At 40.9% G+C, this 25,752-nt stretch overlaps 1 protein-coding gene across 1 annotated transcript; it reads left to right on the top strand.

Moving 5' to 3' along the window:
- The first annotated feature begins 5,927 nt into the window (after nt 1–5,927).
- RND3 (Rho family GTPase 3) lies at nt 5,928–25,403 on the top strand. The gene is made up of 5 exons (XM_032286348.1): nt 5,928–6,381; nt 6,870–6,957; nt 18,574–18,683; nt 21,875–22,009; nt 23,351–25,403. The coding sequence occupies exons 1-5, from the start codon at nt 6,232–6,234 to the stop codon at nt 23,600–23,602; spliced, it is 735 nt and encodes a 244-aa protein (XP_032142239.1). The 5' UTR covers nt 5,928–6,231; the 3' UTR covers nt 23,603–25,403.
- The last annotated feature ends 349 nt before the right edge of the window (nt 25,404–25,752 follow it).

The following is a 25,752-nucleotide window of genomic DNA, read 5'->3' as shown; positions in this document are numbered from 1 at the left end:
TTGCCTTTGCCTGGGATAATGACTCTCTTCAAGACATCCTAGCCATTGTTTTCTGTTTCCTCATTTTGAGTTTAATAATAATGAAATAGTGTCTACCAAGTGTTTTTTTTTAAATAATTACTGCATTTTTAAAAATTTTATTAAACTAACTCTGACCTCAACTAGGTTTTCACATTTGTTGTTGTTGTTGAGTATTTCAATAGAGGGGCAAAATTTTCCACTTAGGATCTTTCCAGAAACTTGATACAACATCTTTAAATCTCTCTCTCTCTCTCTCTCTTTTTTTTTTTTTTTTTTTTTTTTTTTTGAGATGGAGTCTTGCTCTTTTGCCAGGCTGGAGTGCAGTGGCACAATCTTGGCTCACTGCAACCTCCGCCTCCCAGATTCAAGCCATTCCACTGCCTCAGCCTCCCGAATAGCTGGGACTAAAGTCGCACGCCACCACACCTAGCTAATTTCTTGTATTTTCGTAGAGATGGGGTTTCACCAAGGCCAGGATGGTCTCGATCTCCTGACCTCATGATCTGCCCACCTTGGCCTCCCAAAGTGCTGGGATTATAGGCGTGAGCCACCGTGCCCTGCCTAAATCTCTCTTTTAAGCCTTAGATTAAAATATTCAGGCCAGGCGCAGTGGCTCATGCCTGTAATCACAGCACTTTGGGAGGCCGAGACAGGAGGATCACAAGGTCAAGAGATGGAGACCAGGTTGGCCAACAGGGTGAAACCTTGTCTCTACTAAAATACAAACATTTGCTGGGTGTGGTGGTATGTACCTGTAGTCTCAGCTACTTGGGAGGCTGGGGCAGGAGAATTGCTTGAACCCAGGAGGCAGAGGTTGCAGTGAGTTGAGATGGTGCCACTGCACTCCAGCCTGGCGACAGAGCAAGATTGTCAAAAAAAAAAAAAAAAAAAAAAAAAAAGAAATGCCACTTGACTATGCACATAACCATAAAGAGCTCAGCTCAGTACATCTCATCAGCTTGGCAGTGAAGCTCTGGCAGTCTCCAAAAGAAGGCCTAATTGCTGCTCAATAATGATCTGTTTTCCTTTTACTACTCCTAAAATATTGGAAAAGGTGTATCTTTGGAATGTACTACATGCTCCAGGAAAATAATGTATAAAGAACTCATCCTTTAAAGGGTTTCCTTAGGGCAATTCCTTAAATATTTTTCATATTTCATTGACAAATTGACATAAAGCATAATTGGGTGTTTAGTAGATAATCAATGGGTCTGATAGTTTTGTATTTTTGTTTGTTTTCTTTACCTAGGAAATACTGAATTATAAAACAAATGGCATCAGGCAACAAAGAATCAAAGATGCTGAAATTTGAGAGGGGCAGTTGGAAAGGGTTATTTGTGCCCTATAATATACAGAACCAAAATCATGTGGTCTGGGTTTCTAAAGAATGCAACGGACTATTTGTCAAATTTACGATGAACAGAGAAAGGGATGATCAATTTCAAAATGGCTTATTATTCAGTGCTCACACAGTTGTGTCATTTCCTGTTGGCTAAAGAGTGAGTGCTAAGTCAACACAGCAGCAGTAAATCATAGCAGTCAGCATTGATGAGGAAAAGCAAGGCTGAATGTTTCAACTCAGTCTGGAGTGCTCTTACCACACAGCCTAGACAACTTAGTGCTGTGTCCTTGAGAGGGCAAATAGACATAATTTTAAGAGAAAATAAAGGAAAAGATTCTCTTCCAAGAAAACAAATTCTTCCCGAATAACCAGTTCAATCCATTAAATTTTATGAATCATCTTTCCTTAATTCCTCACTTAAAAAAAAACGCCTCCTATTTTGTTGATGTTGTATAAGGCCAACTGAGCGATCACCCTCTTCTGACTACCCCAAAAAGAGACAATTGTGAAATTCCCACCTTTCAGTACAGAGCAGTTTACAAGTTTACACTCTTGTCTTTAATTTTATATTGAAACGCCTATATTTGAAACTATTTAATATCCATCATCTTATTAAGTTCTCAAAGAGAATGCCTATGACTCATATTCATATTTTGTGACATAACATCTATGAAGGCATACTGTATGTTTTCTTGCTTTGATGTCAGCCATCTCTCTGCTCCACTGATGATGCCTGTAAGAGACCTGTGCTTCCTCCTCATTGTGCACTTGCTCCTCCCAACACGTCTGCTGGAGTCTGAAGAGAGGCAGGCGGCCATGAAGAAACAACTAGTATTATGCCTTACGATATTTCACTGTGGGCCAAGAGCTTCTTAAATACACTGAACATGAAAAGGAAGCTGTCTGTAGTGTGTTTCTAAAGAATTCTGGAACGTGCAGGGCACGTAATTTTCTAAGGAGTGCTATTGTGCAACTTTAAGGAGGCAAATGTTAACATCCTCAGGTAAGGATGAAACTGCAGAGAAGAATTTAGTCAGCGTTCGCCCAAGGACAGACAGTGCCTTGGTTTAGTCTGGACTAAAACCCAAGTCCCTGACTTGTAGTCACCCGAATCACAGAAACAATTGTTATCCGTCTTGTGTTATCCCTAGATGGGGACTCTCTCAATTGTTTCTAATCTCCAGGCTTGGAATCAGCCCTTTTTGTGTCAAAGGGGATGTAGTTTCTATGGTAGGGGAGATTTCCTCTAATAAGTAAAGGGTGAGCCGTGAAGAAAATAATTTTTAAACTCAAGCCTTTTAGGGCAACTGAATGTGTTCTATTAACTAAGTCATAGAGAAACATTTGCTATTGGTTTTCTATTCTCTTGGTCTTAAGGATAAATCAGAAAAAGGAGAGAGTAACAGGAAGACAAAAGAGGACAAGCAAGAATAACAAAAGGAAGGACGCTAGGTAAAATACAATCCTCTCAGGTGAGGCTTCACATTTTCTAATGAATGTGTTTCTTAGGGGAAAACCTTTTATTGCAGTCTAAAATTTTAGTCTTTTCCAGGAATTTAGGTATACTTGAATCTCATATTTTCATTGAAGATGAGCAGTTTCATCAAGGTTTCACAGCTAGTGAGTGACAGTGCAGACCAAGAACTGGAGTCACTCCATTCATTCATTCATGAAGTCATGCTGCTACCCTGCTCCAAGTCCTCCCATGACTGACTCCACATTACCCTGAGAATGAAATCCAAATTCTACAGCCAATTACTCAGCCCCTGGCTACTTCCTTTTGCTCCCCAACCTACGCTCTCCCTCCTTCAGTGGGCCTCAGTCATTCTGGCCTTTCTTCTGTTCCTCAAACCTGCCAGCCCTTTCCCTCCAGCCTATACCCTTTCTACTGTCTGTGAGCGTTTTCCTGCTGGACCATGGGTCTGATCCCTACCCTACTATACTTTAATAATCATTTAACCATGTTTTCTATGAAGAAAACACAGGATGATCTTACGTCTTCATTCACTGTTTATCTCCTGGCTGGAATGTATGCTTTGCTAGAGTAGCAAACGAGTCTGCCTTGTTTACTGCTATATCTGCAGTTCCTAGAACAGTGCGTGGTTTACAGCAGATGCTGAATAAATAATTGTTAAACTAAATGTTAGATGAATTTTAAAATATATTAAGTATCTGCTTCACACCAAACACTAAAGATTTTAAAAAGGAAAGGGAAGAATTCTAACCCTAGAGGGATTCAAAGCCTGGTGACTTCAGACAGTTGGTTTTTCTCCTCTGTTAGACATCCATTAAATTTTGCTCAGCAACTGGCAGATTCCTGGAAATTCAGGTCACCTGATTTCCAAAAATAGTCATCCACTATGATTCCAGATGATTCTATGGTGAAGTGATTATGCATCTTGTTTTGCCTGGGATAGACCCTGTTTACCCCTGTTGTCTAGCCATAATCATTGGTAGTGCCCCTTTTTGCTCTCAAAAGTATCCCAGCTTACATGATAAATTATATGGTTACCCTATTCATTGATCGGCCAACTCAGAAACACCCTTAATTATTTCTAGTTACAGTGATTTAACCATATAAGCTACATCAATTCAGGAATATGAACGGTCAAATCATACCTCTGGAAAGGGGGTAACTTATGAAGTTAAAAATAAGACAAAAGATGAGATGGACCCAGCTCCAATTAGTGAATCCACTAATGAAGCCAGAATTTCTCAAGACACGTTCAACAGTTATGAGAAGTGCAAATAAGATCTTACATGCAAACTATAACATAGGTCAAGGACTCTTTATTGTGCCAGAAACTGTTCTGCACACATCACTTGCATTTCCTCATAATTACATTATGACTCTTACTTTAGAGATGGTGAAACTGAGGCTCAGAGAGGCTAAATAATACACCCACGGTCAAACGGAAAATGTGAAGTTGGAGACCCAAATACACCTCTTTGTGATCTCCTGCCTCAACTACTATGCCCATTGCTTCTCAAACAAGTAAACAAACAAACGTAAATAATTAGATAAATGTTTGCTGTGTTTAAGTAGTTTGGGGAAATGCTAGGCTAAACTGTATTAAATAGGCTGCTTTTCTCCAGGATTTTTAAATGTTTGTAACATATCAGTGTGCTTGCTGAATCTTCAATGAGTGATGCGGACACAGTGTCACCCTCACTAATTGGGCCATGGCACCCTTTGTGTCAGGAGGCACTAAAGCTCTGAAGAGCAAACACTGGCAAAGTCTGCTCTAGGAACCCCAGCAGGGCCAGCAGCCTGCTTGTCTGTGGGTCAGCCTTCCACTTGTGTAAACACAGACCCACCGATGGAGTCTGAGTCACTGCTTTTTGAGGGGGTTCCAATTTTCTCAGCCCCGAATAGGACATCATTCTTGGATCCCCTACGCTTCAGGGGCCCCACCAGTCCACTACTTACATCAGTGCTTTCGACCACTCTTCGTTGTGCCTTTTCACTTCCCATGTTGAACGTTCTGCTTTGTTTGTTTTCACCCCATCTTCTTCTCATTTAAAAGATTTAAAAGCCTAGAAGCCTCCATCGGGAACCATATAAGTTGTTTTTGGCCAATATCCTACTACAGTGTAACGACTGAAACCTCCTGAGCATTTGGGGTGCACAGGATGAAGATGAGAAAAAGAAAGACTTCTGATAGAAAAGAACAAATGTGTGGGCTATTCTGGTCCTTTCTAAGACTCTTGCTTTGGGGGAAGAGTTGGAGGGCTAGGGAGATAGATGTGGAGAAGGGGAAAAGAGGTTGTACCTGCATTTTTCAGCTAAAGGTGTTTGTGCCTCCTGAGTCCAGCCTAGGGTGCTTCGATTCCACGAAGATGGAGGAGGCTATAGATAAATAATTAATAGTATCAAAATCTGTCCACCTCTCACCTGCAAATGTGGAGAGGTGCAACTCAGCTGACAAGTGTTTGTGTTCCAAGCGCAGAAGGGTTGAGTCTCCAATGGCCTTTGTCACTCAGTCATGAGCATCTTCCACTTCTCTTTCTTCTCACCTCCCACCTCCTGTCCCCACTCTTCGAAACCTTTCTGCCTTCACCTTCATGACTGAAACTGACAGGTTTCAGAAGCCATTCCACTACTGTGACCCAGCCACACCAGTTCTTGTATCGGGAATAAACACGCTGATCTATTGGTCCATGGCCTACGTACTTGATACAAGCCATTTAAAAAAAAATAGAACCTTAACTCTTCTGTACCCAAGATTTGCTTCCTATATTTTATAACTGTGCTTTAACTAGGGTGGAAAATGATTTTGTTTTCGTAAATGTTTATGAGGCTTCTAGACATAAACCCCTATTAAACTGTATTTAGAGGAATTGTAGTTCAAATCAATATGCATAGATATCGGTTTCCCACCTTGCCCTGTTGGACTTGTCAGCAAAGCACCTTTGGGGTCTTAAGAGTTGTCCCAGAGCCTTTATCTGAAATAGATCCCGAACGGGCACCCTAGAGGGCGCACTGCTTACATTTTCTGCAAGCAACGCAGAGCGCTCACTCCCAGGCTCCACAAAAGGGGAGGAGGCAGATCAGTTTCCTCCTCTCATTGAGAAAGCAGAGGATTGGAAGGCCGGGAGTATAAAGCCGCGCAGAGAGCGTGAAACAAAGCAGTCGGATCGGAATTGGACTTGGGAGGCGCGGTGAGGAGTCAGGCATAAAACTTGTTGGAGGGAAGTAACGAGCCTGCTCCTCTAGCTCTCCTCCTCGTCTGCACCGCATTTCAGGGGTTTCCCAACAGCCTTGCGATTTATTTTTATATCTGCTTTTTATAAAGAGAGAAATATACACATATATATTTTCTTCACAAGAGAAAATTCCTGTTCCAAGAGAAAATAAGGCAACATCAATGAAGGAGAGAAGAGCCAGCCAGAAATTATCCAGCAAATCTATCATGGATCCTAATCAGAACGTGAAATGCAAGATAGTTGTGGTGGGAGACAGTCAGTGTGGAAAAACTGCGCTGCTCCATGTCTTCGCCAAGGACTGCTTCCCCGAGGTGAGTGTGGCCGGCCGCGGCTTCCCGGAGGAGGTCGGCCCGTGGGATCCCCGTCTTGAGGTGGGCTTCCCCGCTTCCACCCGTTTTTCCTTAAAAAAAAAAAAAAAAAAAGTCGTCTTTCTCGCCCCTTACTCCTTTCCCTGGTTAGACTGCGGGGAAAGGGAAAGTGCGCTGGAAGCTTCAGGGCTGGGACGCGCCTGCACATGGGCTGGTTAGCTCCTGAAACTTGTTCGTTCCTGTGTGCAAAACCCGGGGTTGGAGATTCGGGTCAGCATGTCTGTGAGAGCCGGGTGGAGCGAGTGGGGAGTAAGACAGGAATTTCGGAAAGGGTCTATGTGCTTAGTGTGTGGTCTGATGTGTGTGAGGGTTTTCTTTCTTAATTGGGGAGCGGGGAGGCGATTTTGAAAGGGTGTTCAATCGGTTTCGTGCGTTTTAAGATAACCTCTTCGCCCTCTTTCCTTCCTCTTTTACCCATTTTGTCTATCCAGAATTACGTTCCTACAGTGTTTGAGAATTACACGGCCAGTTTTGAAATCGACACACAAAGAATAGAGTTGAGCCTGTGGGACACTTCGGGTAAGAGTGGTAGGACCGCGTGGCGCTTGGGGCGGGTTTCCAGCCGCTGGGGTATGCGCGGCGGGTCTCGGGAAACCGCGGGCTACAAGCCGTCTGCGCCCCTCCCTTAACTTTGCCCCTTCCGAGGGATTCCCACGGTCCCTGCTGGGCGAAAATTGTATCCCTTCTGGATGGGGGCGGCAGACGGCAGCGTGGACGAGGAAATGGCAGTGGGGTGAGTAGGGCGCTGTGTGCCCGCAGGCTGACCCCGCGGTTGGAGCCACTAGTGGTCAGGTGGCCGGGCGCAGTCCGCCCGCGGAGCCGTGGTCTGGTCGCCTTGGGGCTGCCGAGGTGGCTTGACGCTGGGGGGTGTGCGGAGGCTCCGTTTGCGCCCCAGCGGAACCACCCGGCTCGCGGCGGGCGCCCCTCCTGATCTAATCTGCTGGTTGGCTGGGAGCGCCGCGGGGGTGGTGGGAGGCGGGAGAAACTCCCCGAGGCGACGCGGTTACGTGTGATTGCGGCTCTTGAGGGAGAGAAACTGAGCGCAGGCAGCAGCGGCCCCCGTGACGCCTACAGCCAGGAATGCGCTGGGGCGCAGGGGCCGGGCAGCCGCTGGGCCTCCTCTTTGAGCCGCCGGCCGCCCGCAGCGCCTTGGTGCGCACCTGTACCGAACCTCCCTTTCTCCCCCACTCCATCCCAGTGATCACGCCGTTCCCCTCCAGCACACCAGCCCCTCCTGACCTCTGTTGCATACCCCACTCTGCTTGCCTCCAAGTCCGCGGGCAGCACTATTCGCCTTTGACCTTCCCGTCCACTTGAATTATTGGCACAGCGGTGGGTTATATTCATGGGTCTGAGGTTCAAGGCCGGGTTATTGCTTTCCCAAGCGCCCACCCACCTACCTGGCGCGCGGTGTTAGGGAGGGCTGGGTACCCTAACGGTGGGAAGCCATCCGGACCCCCGACTGAGTTAGGGGTTTGGGCCAGGTCAAAGACCGGGGCGTGGCAGGGGGGCACCATCTAAGGTCTTGGCCTGGGACCCAGGCACCAGCCGCCGTGTCCAGGGGTGTCTGGCGAGTCTGTTTCCAAGAAGGGTGTCGCCTCTAGAAAAGCAGGAGTCATTGGGAATGCTGGGTCAAGGCCCCTGCTTAGGGCTGGTTGTTTAGCCAGGAGCTGGGTTGCTAGTGGACCGAGCCAAATCCGGGGTGAAACTGGCGGGGAGGAACGCGCAAGTGCCAACAAGCAGGTTTGCTGTTAGGCGGGGAGGCCCCGAGGAGGAGCCGCGCCCAGCGGGGAGTGGCCTCGTGGAGGTGCTTCTGTGAGCTTCCCACAACCCTAGGCTTGAACCGCTGGAGCCCCCGAGGGACGCGGGGGATCTGAGAGCAAGAGGAAGGAACCAGACTGACAGGGTCGCCAGAGGCGGTCCCTGCACAAAGGCAAGAGAGAAGTCTCGCAAGAGCGAGCGCCTCTCACGGTCGGTGCCAGATGCTGCGACTGCTGCAGTGAGAAGGGCTGATTTTGTTTCCCCCTGGAGAGTCAGGTTCTTCTTTGAGCCGTTCCAAGGGCGGCAGTCAGGACTTTGCTGCCTTGTTTTGCGTTGGGGGTTGTTTACAGACGCGAAACTATAGAGAAGGTGTTGGTAGACAGAATTCAAGTGATTTCTTATTTCAGTAGTTCTTGTCATCAGAATTATTATACAGCCTCGTACTTAATGGGCTCTGATTCCTAGACATATCATGGTATGTATTGGTTATGCCTAGTGGATGTGACAGCTGGTGTGGTACCAATAATAAGCACCGGTACTCCCTGCCCCCACCCGCAGCCCTGTTTAGACCTAATGCACGATAAAAATTATTTTGGCACGGGATGGAGCAGCGGGTCTGATCCAGTCGTGGATACAAAGCTGTGTTTAGATCTTAGCTCTTGGTTACCATGGATTTCTGTGTGCAAATCCCCTACCTCCCTGGGTCTCATTTTCATCATCTGTAAAAAGAGGACACTGAGTTAGATGATGTGCAGGATCTCTCCCAGCTGTACACTTCCTGGCTTTATTACGCTGGACAGGCAGGTCTTTTTGTTTTCCAGGATGTTGGTTGGTTTCAGCTCTTAGTCTCAGGGGATATGGCATCCCATGCTGGGGTTTTCACAGCCTACAGAGCAAGCCAGGTTCTGGGCAGAGGCAAGCTTCCTGATGGATTTAGGAATGAAACCTATTGGATAGGGAGGGGGAACGGGTGGTCTTATAGGAATGCTAGGCTATACATTCTCTATCTCAAGCTTCAAGAGTCACAGGACCACCAACGGAGATTTTGGATTAGATGCCTAAAGGGCTAAATTGACCTTTTCAGGGGAAAAAAGGCACATTATTTGATATAGGCTAGAAAATAAAACAAACAAAATGTGGACAGTTTATAGTTAGAGGCTGTCCTTGGAATGTGCAGATAAATACCACTTCAGGTATCTTATTGCATTTGACGAAAACTCTGCAGTTTGTAGACTCTGCACACATAGCACAATGCCTTGCACACAGTAGTTATCCAATAAAATCTGATGAATGAATAAATGAGTAATGATATGCATAGTTTCCAAGGAGATGAGGTTCTCTGACATTTATTCATACTGAATTACCTGTGCACAAAGAATGGCAACTTTATAAACAGTACCTTTCATCGAATTGAAGATAATCACCTGAAATGGAGTTTGTAGTGAAATAATCATTTGTCTTTTTATTTAATGAAACCAAAACCTATGTGTGTTTAACTAAAATACAAAGGTTTGAAAACGTGATTAAGAAAATTTTGTACTGCAAAATTATCCAGTAATGAAATCTTCGTTAAAATTTAGATTTAGACAAATGGAAAAAAGAGGCATAAGGGAATTATTTAGAATTCCATTATGTTGTTCATGAGGTTAAATGCTAGTTAATTAAACACACGTCACCAAGCACTGCTTACTGAAATTCTAGGAATAGCCCGTTTCCACCAAAGGTGATCTGTTGTATATATCTAACAGGAACCATTGCATCAGCAGCTAACTATTTCAAGGATCTTTAACATTTTTCCGTTTAATTCCAAGCTCTTCATGGCAAATTTCTGGATAGGATTATTTGTGGTAAATGTCTGACATTTTCTTTGCCTATTAAGACATTTGTTTAGTTCAGATTGTAAAAATAATTGCATATGCCTTATGCCTCTTGATACTTTTTTTTTCCCCCAAAGGCCATCAGTTTAACTCCGGAGAAGAGATCTAAGCCAAGTCTTCAAAGTTCTAAATGTCAGATAAATTAAACTTTCTATTTCCTTCCTATATCTTTGTGCAAGAGACTTGTATAGGAAAAATTGGGTGTGCCTGACTTATATAGGGAGAGAGATGGGGTGAACATTGTCCTTTGAATGAACAATGTCCTTGAATGCCCTCCTAGCAGGAGGGCAACCATTTAGAAGACAGAAACAGTTCCTCTCTTTTCTGGCCTCTTTGGTTGGACAGCTTCTTCTAAGGGGTCTACTTTTTCCCCCAGCAGTCATGAGCATGCATAGACAAAACTCTATCAGTTTGGATGTGGGAAAAAATATCAAGTGAAAGTAGGATATATGAAGTCTCTTTGCACCAAGAGAAAAAAATAATAATTCATTTCCTGCTTTTTGAGGTAAGTAACATAATATTTCCTTCCTTTCTCCATCCATCGCTTCCTTTTTCCACATCTACTATAAACACATCCCTTGTTAGACCTTAGAGATACAGTGTGAATTAAGTATGGTCTTGCCCCTAAGAAGCATACAGTTCAGGTAGGGTAGTGGAGAAAAAGAAGCCCTTCCGGTTTAGTGTGTAGTACATTGACAACTCATGATGTACCCAATTTTGTCAGGTTCTTGAACCCCAGTGCCCTCTTCCACTTGGTTGCAATGTTTTTCCTTTGCAGACATCCTAGGGCTTATAGATACTCTGGATCCTCTTCAGATAGGAAGCAGCTGCCCCGCTCCTCCCATTGCACACACCAGTTAAGGCAACTACCAAAGGCACTTTGCCAGTCGATTCTTAGGGCTACAATACTCCAGTCCCCCTCCAAAATAAACAAAACCTTTGTAAAAATGCTGTATGAATCATCTAAAAGAGGTAATTTTTAAGGCCCATAACTATTTTATTTCCTAAAAAATATTTCTTTTTCATTATAAAATGAACATTCTTAATAGTTGCAGAAATGCTCCCATTGATTTTCAAATTTTACCCAATGAATTTCTTCAAAACAATGGGTAATAGTTTGGACATTGTAAAATAATAAGTATGACCAAAGTAATTCTAATATCTTGTGCTTCGAAATTGGCCACATTTGCCAAGCATAGAAGTAATTTGTAGCATGAAGCCAAATGCCTACTAATAATAGAAACGTAGTCATTTAAGGATCACCGTATCTTTTCCTAAGAGATTTGATTGCAGTATAATTTCAGCACATGTGATTTAGGGAGTAATAATCATTCATTCCAGCTTTTAACCAAGGCAAGTTAATGCACATTTTATTTAAGGCTTATTATTACTTTTAATATATTCAATTCAGCTGTTAAAATTCCCCACAATAACTATGCTATTGCCTCATGAATACTCTTGAATCTTGTCATGATCCAAGCTGCTTTTAAGCCCTGAGTGCTAAAGTTAGTACTTCCTATTTTAGTTTTTAGCATTATTAACAGTTAAGGTAGTATTCTTTATTTCTTATACTTAGAGAAAAAGGGAGGAAAAACATCTTAATTAACTCATGGCCTTAATTTGAGGACAAACTTCTCTATAAACAGAAGTCTATCTAAGTTGTTATATTTAGCTTAGATTGGTGACAAGCTCTCTAATGAAATATTTCTTAATAAGGATGGAAATGGTTCAGCAGTATTGGAGATTAGTATATAATTAATCCAGAAAAGCGGCTTAAAAAGAGATCACTGCTCTCTCTCTCTCCCCCTCCCCCCTTTTTTTAGTGATTTAGCATATAAATGAACACATCTGGATAAGACATATAAAAATGATTATAAAACCAATACGCATGGTTTAGGGCTTTTTGTCTGCATACAATCTGCTAGGTGCTATGGAAGGGGTACAGAGCTGGGCTAGAGCAGCTTCTGTCCTTAGGTACTCACAATTTCACCATGCAATAAGGCAGATGTGGTTAAAACATGAGTAACAATGAAATTCGAAATGTTCAGGCTTTCCCAAACTAACAAAAGAAATCAGATGAGGAGCCCAGATAGTGTCAGGTGTTTAGATGGGAGGAGATGCCTGTAGACTGAGACTTGAACAGGGTAAGGACATCCTTCTTCCCTGATACCCTTCTTCGAATACCCACCGGACAAACAGAGGGCATAAAAAGACTTCCTCCTGTCTAGGGCTATAGTACCTGTTTATAGGAGGGTGAGCCTGGAAGTTCTAAAGCTGGACTTTTCCAGGAGCAACAATATCCAAAGAGTTGTTGAAGGTCACATGGGTAGCCCAGGCTCCCTAACTCATGACTTATATGCTTATATTTAGTGGCTCTCAGAGAAAACAAGTTTCTGGAAGCTGAGAATTATAACTTAAATTAACCTTCTTGGAGAAAGGAAGAGGTTAAGAATTTATGAAGGAGCCAGAGAAGCATGGGTGCTTGTCAAGCGCAAAATTGCAGGAAACCAGTTATTTTATCAAGTAGTAATGATTTGTTGGAGCTTAGGGTGTCAAAACTAGGTTTAACTCTTAACTTGGGTTTTCACACTGAAACTCTTTAAGAGAGCTGGGTTAAGGTAAAACAGATAGTTCGGATGGTTGTTTCCACCTAGTAGGATAGTTTGGATAGTAGTGAGTACCATCCAATAAGTTAGTTTGGATGGTAAGCTGTACACAAAACAGTGCATTTGGGAATTTGTCCACCATGCAATAATTTCCATTTAAAACATGGAACCTCCCAAAAACGGGAGGGGAAGGTATAAATACTCTTTCTAAGTCTACATCTGTCTGTAGATTTGTTTTTTAGCCCCATTTAGTGCTGGGTTTTTTTTCCAATTTGGTTTCTTGCTAAGTTGCACATTTCAATGAAGCATCCAAATTGGTCATTCTGATGCCACCTGAAATAACCAGATGTTTCCTCATTAATCCAGTTCTTTTGCGTGTAAATATGACACCAAGGACCAATACTTTCTCCAGTTAGCTCATGGTGCCTGGCGGTCTGTGCCAAATGAATTAGTCATGGCTCAGTCATTTTCTGATATCCTTTAAATGTCTTCTCAGTTGCTATGTATTGGCCACTTTCTCAAGAGTCTCCCTTGACAAAACAGACATTTTATTGACATGGAAAGTAAGTTGCCTCAGAAGTTTGACCAGGTGTTGCACACATTGATTTTGAAAAATGAGTCTGATGACATGGTTGGTGGAAAGATGAATTCACTCATGGGATTCTACCCTAAGAAATCTGATTCTTAGATATGATATGAAACAAAAACTTAAATCCATTATCCCGATATACTATTTTAGGGATATACATATACATATACTCTTCTCACTAAAGCTCTTGACTTACCATGGTTCCACTGTCAGTAAAATATTTTGATTCTTACATATTTTTAAGTATCTCAATAAGATTAGGAGTTTAAAGCTACAGCTTTATTTAAAGGCCAAACGTAGCTACCTCTCTGACTTTCTAATTTTGTATCTACATTGCCCCTAGAAATAGAAAATATTTATTCCATTTTAATAGCAACACATAAATGCCCACGAAATTGTATAAGATCTGTTCATAATTCTGATTATCTGAATCGATGGAAGAGACAAACAAAATATTATTCCTGGAAGTGTTTGTTGCATATTTGCCGGCATGGTATTTGTCATGCAGACTACTTGAGATGAGAACTAAACAGTCTTAGTATTGAGTCAGATACAAAAGCTCTGCCCAGACTTGATTCACATTCTAGAGATTGCTGCTAATTTAAAGCTTTTACTCTGATTAGAGATGGCATGAGGAAATGCAATCTTATAATAATTGGGCACATCATGCCGTCTCACATGTTAGCTGCTGCTGGGTTCAGATGTGCTCATGGTGGTCACTAAAAATACCAAAACTTAATCTACTTTTCTTGTCCAAAAAATATGCAATAGTTTTAACTTACTGTTCTTGGTAAAAATTTCTTAAGGGGGAAAGGGAAGCTGAAAAAATTAAGGGTCAAGCTAAATAAGTTATATTTATGAAATATTCAACAAGAAGAGTTTTCAGTTCTTCAACTTTCCCAACGCCTCACAGTGTTTAGACTTTAAACTGGTTTTGCAAAGGGTTCCACAAAGCTTCCCTTTTGGGCACGAATCTTCTTACATATACATTTAATTATGTACATATATGGTGTGTTCTATCTTTGCGAAAGGGTGACTTCAGCAGGCAGGTATGTGTCTGAAGAATTAGTTTCTGGGTGAGGCACGTTGTGACTATTCTTGGGCTGGAAATTTCGCTCTCACCCAGAATTAATGATCTTGAATATAAAGATGGATAGATCTGAAATTTCAAAAGCTCTCTAGAACTTTGCTGATGTTTGCCAAACTTGAGAAACTCAGAGAGTCCCAATCATATGCTTGTTCCAATCTATCCCCAGCAAAGACTTTCAACTATATTTTCTGGGGGAGGGGGTTACACATTTTGCATACATAGTGTAGTTGTTTCTTTACAGAGTTTCCCAAAGTTTTCCCTTCAGAGGTCTGGCAGGTTGCTTAAAAATGACCTTGGAATAGTGTTGTGAGCTTAAAGTTTTATATAATATCAGAGAAATGCTGCATCTGAGAATTTCCATATTCGTGAAGCCTATTCCACATGCTGAAAAGAGTTTTATTTGACAAACAAAACGCAGTACCTAAATGTTATTGGACTTTAACTGTAGTCCATTCTTAGTACTAGAGCACATGCTCTATGTATATCAATACCTACCATGCACTGAAGCTGAAGTTGAATACTTTCATACATAGTACAAAATGTTGAGCCCTCTTGATTGTGATGTGTTTAGTTCTACAGTTAGCACCTTAGGACTTTTTCATGTGCATTTTTAAAAAAACCTGTAGAAGTTATTATTATTATTATTTTGCTGTTTACCTTCACAGGAGGTTGCAAGACTTTTCTGGAGGGATCTAGGAGTTAGGGGCAGGCACTGTTCCTCCTTTACCCACTTACTTTCAGCTCTTTCCTTTGGTGTCATTTCTGCTTCTCTATATTGCCTCTCACTTCACAGAGTCATTCCTGGAATTCCTCCTTTTCTTTTGGCTTGTGTAATCTCACGCATGCCTGTGATTCCACCATGCCCTCTTCTGCTTTGCTTGCCTTACTTCCTTTGTTCAGCCTCTTGGGCTTTATGGGGAAGAAAAGGAAGAATTCCAAGTTCTTAAACACAGAGCAAACACTGTAAAGTTACACAGGAGGTGGTTTTTTTTTTTTTTTTTAATGTTTGTTTGTTTATTTGTTTGTTTGTTTTTTATCCCGAAAGTCCTGCTTAGCTGATGAATTACATCTTTCCTGGTAGAATAGTTCTTTGATAATTCTATATCAATTTTTTTCACTATAAAAAATAGAGACAATAGATATTTCTTAAGTTTAAGATAAACTTAACCTATCAAAGATATAGTAACTAAATGGTCTTGTTTTTAAATAAATTACTGCTGTCATTGGTGGTCAAATTATGCTTATAACTAAGAAATATGGGAATCAGTTTTGCTAGTACCTTTGGACACTCTTGTTGATCTAAAAGCAGCACTGTTCATTAGCAAAAGTAATAGAATGGGATCAAAGTGTCATCCCTAATTAGATCATGTTAAAGCTATTAAAAATTACCTGCCTACCTTTACAAGCATGGTGGTTTATTTCTCATGAACCTTTATACTGCATAACATATGTATTTTCACTCATACTTTTAACCGGATTAAAAAAAAAAAAAAGCAGAACTTCCCTGAGAATCTGGTTTAACTGGAGAACACTGTTTCATTTTAAAATCAGGCCAAAGTCTAAATTTGGCAGATATTTGGATATATGCACTAAGCACAGAAGCCAGCCCACTTGATTTTAATAGGTAGCAATCTCCAGCAGGGGACAGAGGGCTGAGCATAAAACCAGATCTCCTTTGTGGCCATAATATGGGTGGGGGACGGGAAACACAGTCCACAAAGGGAGAGGTAATTCCCAGCAGCCACGTGGTGACCCGAATATTGAAACCATTCCTCGGGATTTTCCTGGCAGTCTCAAATTTGATTAAACTATTTTACCCTCTTTGTATTTCTTCAATTGCTTTTCCTAATTTTTGTATTTGGAAAAGATGATCTCCATTGTCACAGAGTCGTCTTACATCTGGAATTGGCACTGAGTACTTTCAGATCATACGAATCATATCCTGAAAGGAGCAGGTACCTGGAGATGCCAGTCCTCTAAAGATCAGGTCTGCTTGAGACTGGAAGCTCTCCACAGGGAGACAGTGGTTTTTCCTGATGTGAGTGATTTCTGGGAAAGGAGATTTCTGAGGCCTGGTTAGGTTTCTGACAATCCTGTTGGCAGCTTTGCCTTCCTGGCTCTGGAATCAGGTCATCTCTCGCTGACTTTGAGGAACAGAGAAAACTCTCATTTATATGGCCAGTATTTGGAGCTCCACTCTGTGATCTGGAATTTTCTGACTGCCTGTTAGGAAAGAGTCATTCAACTGTTTACAGTAGGAGCTGTGCTAGAGTTAGGCTTAGGACACAGAAACAGGAAAGGTTGTAGTTGAAAAAGTGTGAACTTCTCAGAATTAATACAGAAATACTAATGTAGCCATAAACAGTGTTCAGCCGTCTCGTTTCTGATGCCTCTCAAGTGTTCAAATGAGTGAACTTATTTGTGAATTATTCTATTCACCTCAGAGTTCTTTCAGTGACTGCCAAGGCAGCCACAGCTTGTCATTTTCAGAGACAGCCTCATTCTAATATACCTTAATATTTAAAATGACTTGACTTTTTAAACTCTAAACCCTTTAAGCTTTTGGGAAATATCTTTCAGCTGTCAGCCTCTGCTATACCACGGTCCTGGTTCCAGATGTAGATAGGCGGCTCATGAACAGTTCTGACTTCACTCTCTATTTGTTCACACTTTTCTTCCTGATTCTTGTAACATTCTTTCCTTCCTTGCTAAGCAGACACACGTGGCTTGAAGTTGTCACTCTCCAGCGTAAAGCGGCTAGCGGAAAAGCCACTGTTGCCTGGGGTTCCACAGTGGATGCCAGGGACCCAGAGTGTACTGTGTGAATAGAGGGTGATGCCCCTGACTATAGTGTCTTTGAGATCGCAAGAACAGCCTCCCAGCAAATGTTGTTTTGATAGAAGTATAAACAGTGATATTTTTTAAAGCTGCTTTTTAAGTCTCTCTTCCTGACTTTGCCACTGAGGTTTTGATTTATCAGGGGACAACATGTCCCGTTTTTCTGCTCAAAATGGAAAGTGATGTCAAAATGAAACAGACTTTAAAAAGAGTTTGGTGGTTTAGATTTTCTTTTTCTACTCTGGAGTCAGATACATATGTGTGTATGTATTTGCCTAGTAAAATCATGTTCATGTGATGCTTGTGAAATGTCAGTATATGAAAAATGATTTCTTAAACAAGCAGCATTTGGAAGGCTGTATTTAGTTTCTTTGTCACATCACTTCATAACTATTGGCCTCATGTAATTGCCCATCCTTTGGAATAAGGGAATAGAAGAACCTTAAATGACTAGAGAGTTCTGTGGTTAAATTGATTGGCTAGTGCCTTGAACCTTTAGGGTACTCTGGATTTAATTCAGGTTAAGACCCTTGGATCATACCTCAGTGTCACTCTCAGAGATGGGACTGTGTAAAAAAGTGACATGACCCTATATAAGTGACATGACATTTATTATTTTTGGTTGCAGCAGGAAGAAAATCTACATAGGGTTAAAATAAGCAAGCTCAAAGATCAGTGGTCTATCTAAATTTATAACTTGAAAATGGATGACACTGATGTGGTTTACTGTGGTTTCTCTTTGCGTGGTTGAACCCACTCTGTTCCTGTCTTCCTCATTAACCCCCGTCCTACTGTCAGATTGATGTTGAGTTTTGGTCACTTTCCCAAGAAGTACTCAGTTTATGATTCTTCCTACCACTCAACTTTTATCAGTAGTGGCAATATAACTATAATACCCATAGTTAATACATATTGATCCCTTACTAAATACCAGGCACTGGCTGGGTTTGCTTAATCTCAGGTATGTATGTTGTCAACATCTTCATTTTATGAGTAAAGAATTGGAGGCACAGAGTCCTAAAAGTACCTTGCCCCCTCCCTCTTGAGTGCAGGTTTGCGCTTAAGACCACCCGGCCCCAGGTGCTTCCCCACTTCACCCAGGTGACTTTAGGCCCTAGTCTGAACCATACAGATTTCACCTTAAGATCCTGGCCCTCTTGTTGAATTTATGTCAGATACATGTAACGCTTCTTTCATCATATATTTCTAAGCGGACTTTTGTGTGTCTGTTTGAATTCTTTTCCAAGAATTCAAGGAAGTGGGGGTCGGGTTGTGATGTGACAGCCAAGGGACTTAGCCCAAAAGGGTAGAGTTAATGCATGGCAGACAAGAGCACTCTCATCTGAAAACTTGTGTATCTTTGTTTCTTCTCAGGCTCTCCTTACTATGACAATGTCCGCCCCCTCTCTTACCCTGATTCGGACGCTGTGCTGATTTGCTTTGACATCAGTAGACCGGAGACCCTGGACAGTGTCCTCAAAAAGGCAAGTGCTGGGGAATGATGACACAGTTCAGTACTGGGTGATGTATAAATAGAAACATGGGGTTTGCGGGGGAGCTCAAAGACTCTAGTCAATTCCCTGCCTTACAACTGGTAATTACACGCTAGAAGGAACCCTCTCACACCAAAAGGGGTTTCCAAACATATGTATCACTACCTTTAGCGATGAACCTGCTTGAAATTTTATTTTATGAAGCTCTGAAACAAAATACCCTTTAAGGGCCTGCATGTTTGTTCTTTGCGTGGAAATGGCACAGCTACAAACAGTTATATTTGATTACTGTCATAGTCATGTCTTCCTTCCTTCTTTCAGTGACTCAACAGATTGCACCTTAGTTTACAGATTTACATTTGACCTCAATTCAGATAGTGAAAGGAATGTAATAATGGCTATTTTAATAAAGAAGCTGTGTTTTAGTTACGGTGTCACTTATTAGAAACAGAAATAGAACTAGTATAGGAGGAATAGGGATGTGTCCTCAGACATCAGATAATGTAAATTGTCTGATGATCAGGTATCTTTCTAGTAATATAGAAGCAGTGCTTTTGAACATGTTTTAAATTATAACATACACACAGTTTATGTAGGCAAAGGTAAGTCAGGTTCCATCGATAAAGAAGGAACCTAACTAAGGAAGCTATGGATTAAAGGAACCAGGGTGGGGATCAAGATGAAGAAGACCTATTACAGGACAGGTCACAGGAACTAGGGAGGCCAGTGGGAGGAAGGGACATTTCTTGACCTCCAGCAGCCGGGACTCAGCCACCAGGTAGTTGTAGAAGGCACACGCCATACTAGTCCCTCGACCAGCATTTATTCATCCCTCGCTATTTTCTCAGCCCTGGCCTGTGAGCTGTGGGGTTTCAGAGTCAAACCCTTGGTGGAGCACTCCCTCTCCTCCACTCACTGGCTTAGACACTGGATGTGGCTGAGCAAGGCAGTGTCAGCTGAGGGGTGACCCATGCAGCCCAGTCTGAGTATGGTAGGGATTGAGAAAAACAAACACTCACGCGGTTGGCTGGGTTGGTTTTGTTTTTGTGGTTTCAATTTTTATTGGAATTTGTTTGTATTTTGTGTGTTTTTATTAGTTTACATTCCCCTATTATGTTTGATTGCTTGGCTTGTGTGTTATTGTGAAATCAAGATGTGAAGTATAATCATCCTTCTGTCTCTACTAAATATTACAAACAGTTCAATGAAGTATGACTTTCTTAATAGATCAAAGGCTCTTTTTCTCTTTTTAGCTCCATTCAATTTTGAGTAAAACATATCTAACACAAATAATGCTAATGCTTGTCAAATTCAGGCAGGAATACACCTTTCCTGTCTTTAATGCTTGTAAACAATTGCTAGACATGCAGAGGGAGGCCAAAGTCATTACACAGCTGAAGAGCAACATAACGACGTGTCTAGTTCTGTCTGGAGATAAAAGAGTTTGCTTATTTACTGGAGATTTTACTTGATGTAGTATCGGGCTATGCATAATTTATGATGAAAAACCTTTCTTCTGTTTTATTTTGCTTTTGTCTTCTAAGACCAAATGAATAGTGACTTCGGCCTTATAGATATTAATGAATATGTTTTACATTCCTGTGAGGTTTAAGGCTCATGATAACCCCTGTGGTTTGTCTTGATTAATGGAACCCTTTAAGTCCTTCACTATCAAAGAGGAGGTTAGAATGACTTGAAGTAGGAAGGATTTTTTCTTTCCAATTTACCTTCCACTTCTAATGCCAGTGCCACCTAGCATGTGGTAGGTGTTCCTACATAATTCCATAATTCTGAAAGGAATAGAAGAAGGGAGGGAGGGAGGGAAAGAGGGAGGGAGGAAGGAAGGAAGGAAGGAGGGAAGGAAGGAAGGAAGTAAGGGAGGGAGGGAGGGAGGGAAGGAAGGAAGGAAGGAAGGAAGGAAGGAAGGAAGGAAGGAAGAAAGGAAGGAAGGAGTACACAAAATGGTCTCTTATGGAAAGTATGTTCCTTCTTTGAATCCACTGGTGTAATTTACACTAGAGCTCATTGCCCAAAGTATAGTTCTAGGTTTGGAGATGTCTCCTCTAGTGATCTTTTAAGGTATTCTTGCAGGATGTCCCTCTTATCTAGTGTTATACTTAATACATGACTTCATCACCCCCACTATTCTGTGAATTTTTTCTAGAAGACACAGCTATATCTTAATCATCATTGTCACTGCCACAGTAGTTAGTAGAACACTTTACGTATTTGTGACTGTGGGTGGGAAGAATTAGGGACCACTTCCCCATCTCAGCCTCTCTAGGCTCTGCCCTCAGGAAGCCAGGTTTCTCCTCTGACTGCCCTGAACCCTTGACTCCATGCTGTTGCAGAGCTCAAGCCTGAGGAAATGAAGCCACAAAAAGCCACTCACTTGTTCTTAAAGAGGACAGTGGGAATTCCCAGCCAGGCATTGCTGAAGGTTCTAATAATTCTTGTTGGATCATGAAACAACCAGACAAATTGGACTAGCTTGAAATATTTAACAGTTTATGTGATTTAAAAATGTAACTGAAAGGCATATGAGCTACAGGACCAGACGCCTTCCTGATCACCCAAGAGGTGTTCCTTTGCAAATGTCATGGTCTGTGTTGATGCAACCACGTGACTAGATGCTCCTTCAAGGCAGGATGTTCTGTTTTATTAACTATGTCAGGTACTTAAATAGAGCCTCAGCTCATGGTGGTGTGCTTCAGTGTTTCTTGACGGGATCAGGGAATGCGTACTTGCGCTAGCATGGCCTCTGCCTTATCCCCAGCCTTCTAGTTAAGGAGGATCAGATCCATATATCAGAAAATGTGTTCACTCTTTAGGATTACAAGTATTCTTAAGACACATTTATCTTTCTGAGACACACCAATAATTAAGAAATTATTGAAGCTGCCTTTGGACAACATCTACTAAGTCTCTTTCAGTAGCAACAGATGAGTCACAGAGAGGGAGAATTGATCATAATATACATAATCATTCTCTAACACTTAAAAAGTAGTAAAACTTCATCTATTCAGAAGATGAATGCAGAGTTTGCTTCTTTGTCTCAAGGGATACTCTTTTCTTAACATCTTTTTAAAGTGTCTTTCTCCACAGTGGAGAAATGGTTTTCATGACATGGATACCACAACTTTCTTCCTTTTTAATCTTTTTGTTTTGTTTTTTTCTCATAGTGGAAAGGTGAAATCCAGGAATTTTGTCCAAATACAAAAATGCTCTTGGTGGGCTGCAAGTCTGATCTGCGGACAGATGTTAGTACATTAGTAGAGCTCTCCAATCACAGGCAGACGCCGGTGTCCTACGACCAGGTATGTATGTAGCCCATGTGCAAAAAAAAAAGTAGGTTTTAGAAAGAGTGAAAGAAATGGACTATATCACGCATAATAAATTACATAAAAAGTAGCTGCTTTTCTCAAGGCTCGGCCAGTGGTCAGTTGTGAAATTTAAAATGCTGTCATTTATTAGTGTAATTACATGATATTTGAGTACATAAACAGTTGATATGCTAACCTAGTATATTCTGTAACTCCCAGTAGGTTTAAAGTTAAATAGGTTTAAGAGAGAATGTGGTCAAAATCAGTAATACGCTTTAAGAGAGGTAATCTGATTTTACAGTCAGCAGCAGTAAAGTGGAACACTCCATAACACCATCTTTCAGAGTCTTCATTTCTATAGGCATTTCCCCCAAGTATTTAGAAATGAGAATCAGTTTCGAAAGCTCATTCTCTTAAAACCTACAATAAGATTCTAAAGAGAGTTCATGTTGAAATACCAGAATTTCATTAAGAATCATCATTTTAAATACTGCAGTCTTCTTAGTCTTCCATTTCTCATTAACAAAAATTTGTTTTTTTAAATAAGTAGTTTTGGTTGATTTGCACATGCTTATTATTGTGTATATTGGTGGTATTGTTCACACTAAAGTAACAGATGTCACAATAGTATTATTCCTTTCCTCAAATTATTTTGGCCCTAAGTAGGACACAATCACATACATTTCAAAATTGATTTTAAATGTCATTCATTGCCCCATTTTTGGTCCAACCTAGTCACTAGTCTTGAATGCCATTTACCCTCAAGAAAAGAGAAATGGAGTGCCCCATGAGGTGCTGGAACAGACTCTAGAGGCCACCTTGCCTCGGCCAGAGCTATGTGGAAAATGCAGAGCTTATGTTCATGACCTTCAGCTAACTTATTACATTAAGATTCTCTGGGTCATTCCATGCTTGCTGTGACCCTGGAAAGCCTGAGTAACCAGTTAACTCTTGGTTGCAGTTGATAGTGAAGATGAATCACCTCCTTAGCTCCACTCTCCACTTCTTTGAATCACCTCATATTAAGTGTTTAATAACCAAGGTCCTCATCTATTAAGATCAGCCTTTAGCATCTATGCAGAGCTTTAACACCTTTAATGAGCCATGACAGTTGGACATCTTAGGATTGACTCTTGACTGCAAATATTTATGAAGTAATAAATAAGGCAGTTCAAATTTTAACAACTTTTTTTTTTTGCAATGACACTTGGAAAATTCAGTTAACATATTAGCAGACATTTTGCAATGCAGTATTATTTTGTGGTATTAGAAGATACTAGCTAACTTTCCCCCAGAGTCTTATTGCTGATTAAAATCCCTTCTTTTGCTTCACAGGGGGCGAATATGGCCAAACAGATTGGAGCTGCTACTTATATCGAATGCTCAGCTTTACAGTCAGAAAATAGTGTCAGAGACATTTTTCACGTTGCCACCTTGGCATGTGTTAATAAGACAAATAAAAACGTTAAGCGGAACAAATCACAGAGAGCCACAAAGCGGATTTCACACATGCCTAGCAGACCAGAACTCTCGGCAGTTGCTACGGACTTACGAAAGGACAAAGCGAAGAGCTGCACTGTGATGTGAATCTTTCATTATCTTTAATGAGGACAAAGGAATCTAGTGTAAAAAACAACAGCAAACAAAAAGGTGAAGTCTAAATGAAGTGCATAGCCAAAGTCATGTATACCAGAGGCTTAGGAGGCGTTTGAAAGGATGCACATCTTTTTGGAATCCTGTCCTTAGGTTCGGCATGTAGACCAAGTGGTGAGAAGTGAATACACGGAAGAGTTCTGAAGCGTGACTTGAAAAATATGCCAAAAAGTGAGAGATACAAATGAGCTAGAGGAAGATGAGGGGGGATGCGAGTACCTCCAAGAAGAAAAATCACACTCTGAATGGTGCTTGCATTTTTGTTTTTGTTTTGTTTTTTGCTTTTGTTACAATCTATTCATGGATCTCTACTTTGATTTAATTTTTAAATGTTTTAATCTCCTTTACAAAAAGTATATGTTAATATACCATCCTCACCGGGAACTGGCACTGTGACCTTAGCATTTAGTTTTCTAGAGGATGTGATCTAATTTCTTTCTAGCTCATCATTAAAATGGAAATTGTATCAGGACCCATGGGGATATCCAGAGGAAAACTTTATGAGGCTTTGAAATCTTGCCTTCCTGAAGATAGCTGAGTAGGATGGTTCTAAGGAAAGCTTTTGCAATCTTGCAAGATTTATAGATCAACACTACAAACATCGCATAGATCAAATAGGAAAAATAAAGCGTCAATTTTTATTCAGTCTGATGGTTCTGTTCTTCATTGTGATTGTCATTAAAAAGTGGTAAATTGCTCAATGTAATATTTTTGTGCGCTGTTTAGAAAAGAAGTTGTGTGATTTTTTGCCATCGTTGATAAAAATGCAAAGTCAAAAGGTGTCTTGGTTTGACGTCATAGAATGATCCAAGGAAAGAAAAAATGTAGTTACTATTTTCAGCGGAAGAGGTAATGAGTGAAGGAAAGAAAAGTAGCAGAAAGCACAGTTGTGAGTAAAGCTGTCTGGAACTAAGTTACCAAAAACACAAAGCAAAAGGACGATTATTTTGGGTTGAACCTCCGAAACTGGCAGCATCTGATGATCTGTTGGTTTATATCACTTTCATTAAATGAACATTGATAAGAGAAGAACCCACTTACCCAAGCTTTAGAGAATCCCTAGTGGAAGTTTATATAACAGAGTTTCAGTCCTGACACAACACTAGGGCATTTCTAGAGCGTGATTGCTAAACCTCACTGAACAGATGCAGCCCAGCTCCATGTTCAGCACTTATTCGCTGTTGTTACATAAAATAATAAGCATTTAAAATAGTTTACAGATATTTTTGACCAGTTCCTTTTAGAGATTCTTTCAGAGAAGAAACCAGATCTGACCTGTTTATTGTTGGCGCTTGTTGAAAACGAGCTTTCTTTCCAATGATAATGCTTCATTTTTGAAGTGTGAAGCTGTGCTCCCCTTAAATTGTGGCAGGAGAGGAGATTAAAGTAATTACAACACTCAGTTCTATGTCTTACAAGCACTTTGTTTTGTCTCTGCAAGAAAATACCATTCCAGTCATTTCCCATAAAATATAGACATTTTCCCAACATAATATGCTTTGATTGATGCAGCATTATGCTTTGGGCAGTATTACAAAATAGCTGGCAAGTGCTTTCTGTATTTAAATATTGTAAAAAGAAAATAAGTTATAACTGTTATAAAGCAGAACTTTTGTTGCATTTTTTAAACTGTTGAAGTCACTTTGTATGTTTGTTTGGTCAATGTTTCCGCAGTATTTATTAAAACATACTTTTTTTTTCCTCAAATAAAAAAGTAACCATGTCTTTGTCTAAATGTGATCTGCCTTTTATTATCTACTTCCTGATTTAGCTCTTTAGCTTTGTTCTTTAATAGAGGTGATTACAGAATCTGGCCTAACATTTCCTGAACTAGAAGGCTTTGGAATTTTTAGATTCTTCAGAGTAGTAACAGATAAATCTGCATATATAAAATATTTTCATGATGCTTTTATAAATTACAAGAAAAAAAGGGGCATAATTAGATTAAGTGATTTGATCATATACAAAAAAGAGCCATGATACTGCCTAAGGTTAACTTATATAAAATATGGAAATCCTAAAAGTCTTTAAGAATGAAGTAATATGATGCAGTCTCAAATCACAGATTTAATGCTAATATGAGC

The sequence above is a fragment of the Sapajus apella genome, unplaced genomic scaffold, assembly GCF_009761245.1.
Source record: "Sapajus apella isolate SASKATOON/1434 unplaced genomic scaffold, GSC_monkey_1.0 scaffold18, whole genome shotgun sequence".
Taxonomy (NCBI): domain Eukaryota; kingdom Metazoa; phylum Chordata; class Mammalia; order Primates; family Cebidae; genus Sapajus; species Sapajus apella.
The sequence above is the reverse complement of the archived record's forward strand: the minus strand, read 5'-3'. Positions and strand labels throughout refer to the sequence as shown.

Bases quoted from the DNA above. Each gene is read 5' to 3' on its own strand.
- RND3 (XM_032286348.1), top strand. From the start codon at position 6,232: ATGAAGGAGAGAAGAGCCAGCCAGAAATTATCCAGCAAATCTATCATG. The intron at 18,684-21,874 runs GCAAGTGCTGGG...TTTTTCTCATAG, and splicing joins TGGACAGTGTCCTCAAAAAG to TGGAAAGGTGAAATCCAGGA. The intron at 22,010-23,350 runs GTATGTATGTAG...TTTGCTTCACAG, and splicing joins CGCCGGTGTCCTACGACCAG to GGGGCGAATATGGCCAAACA.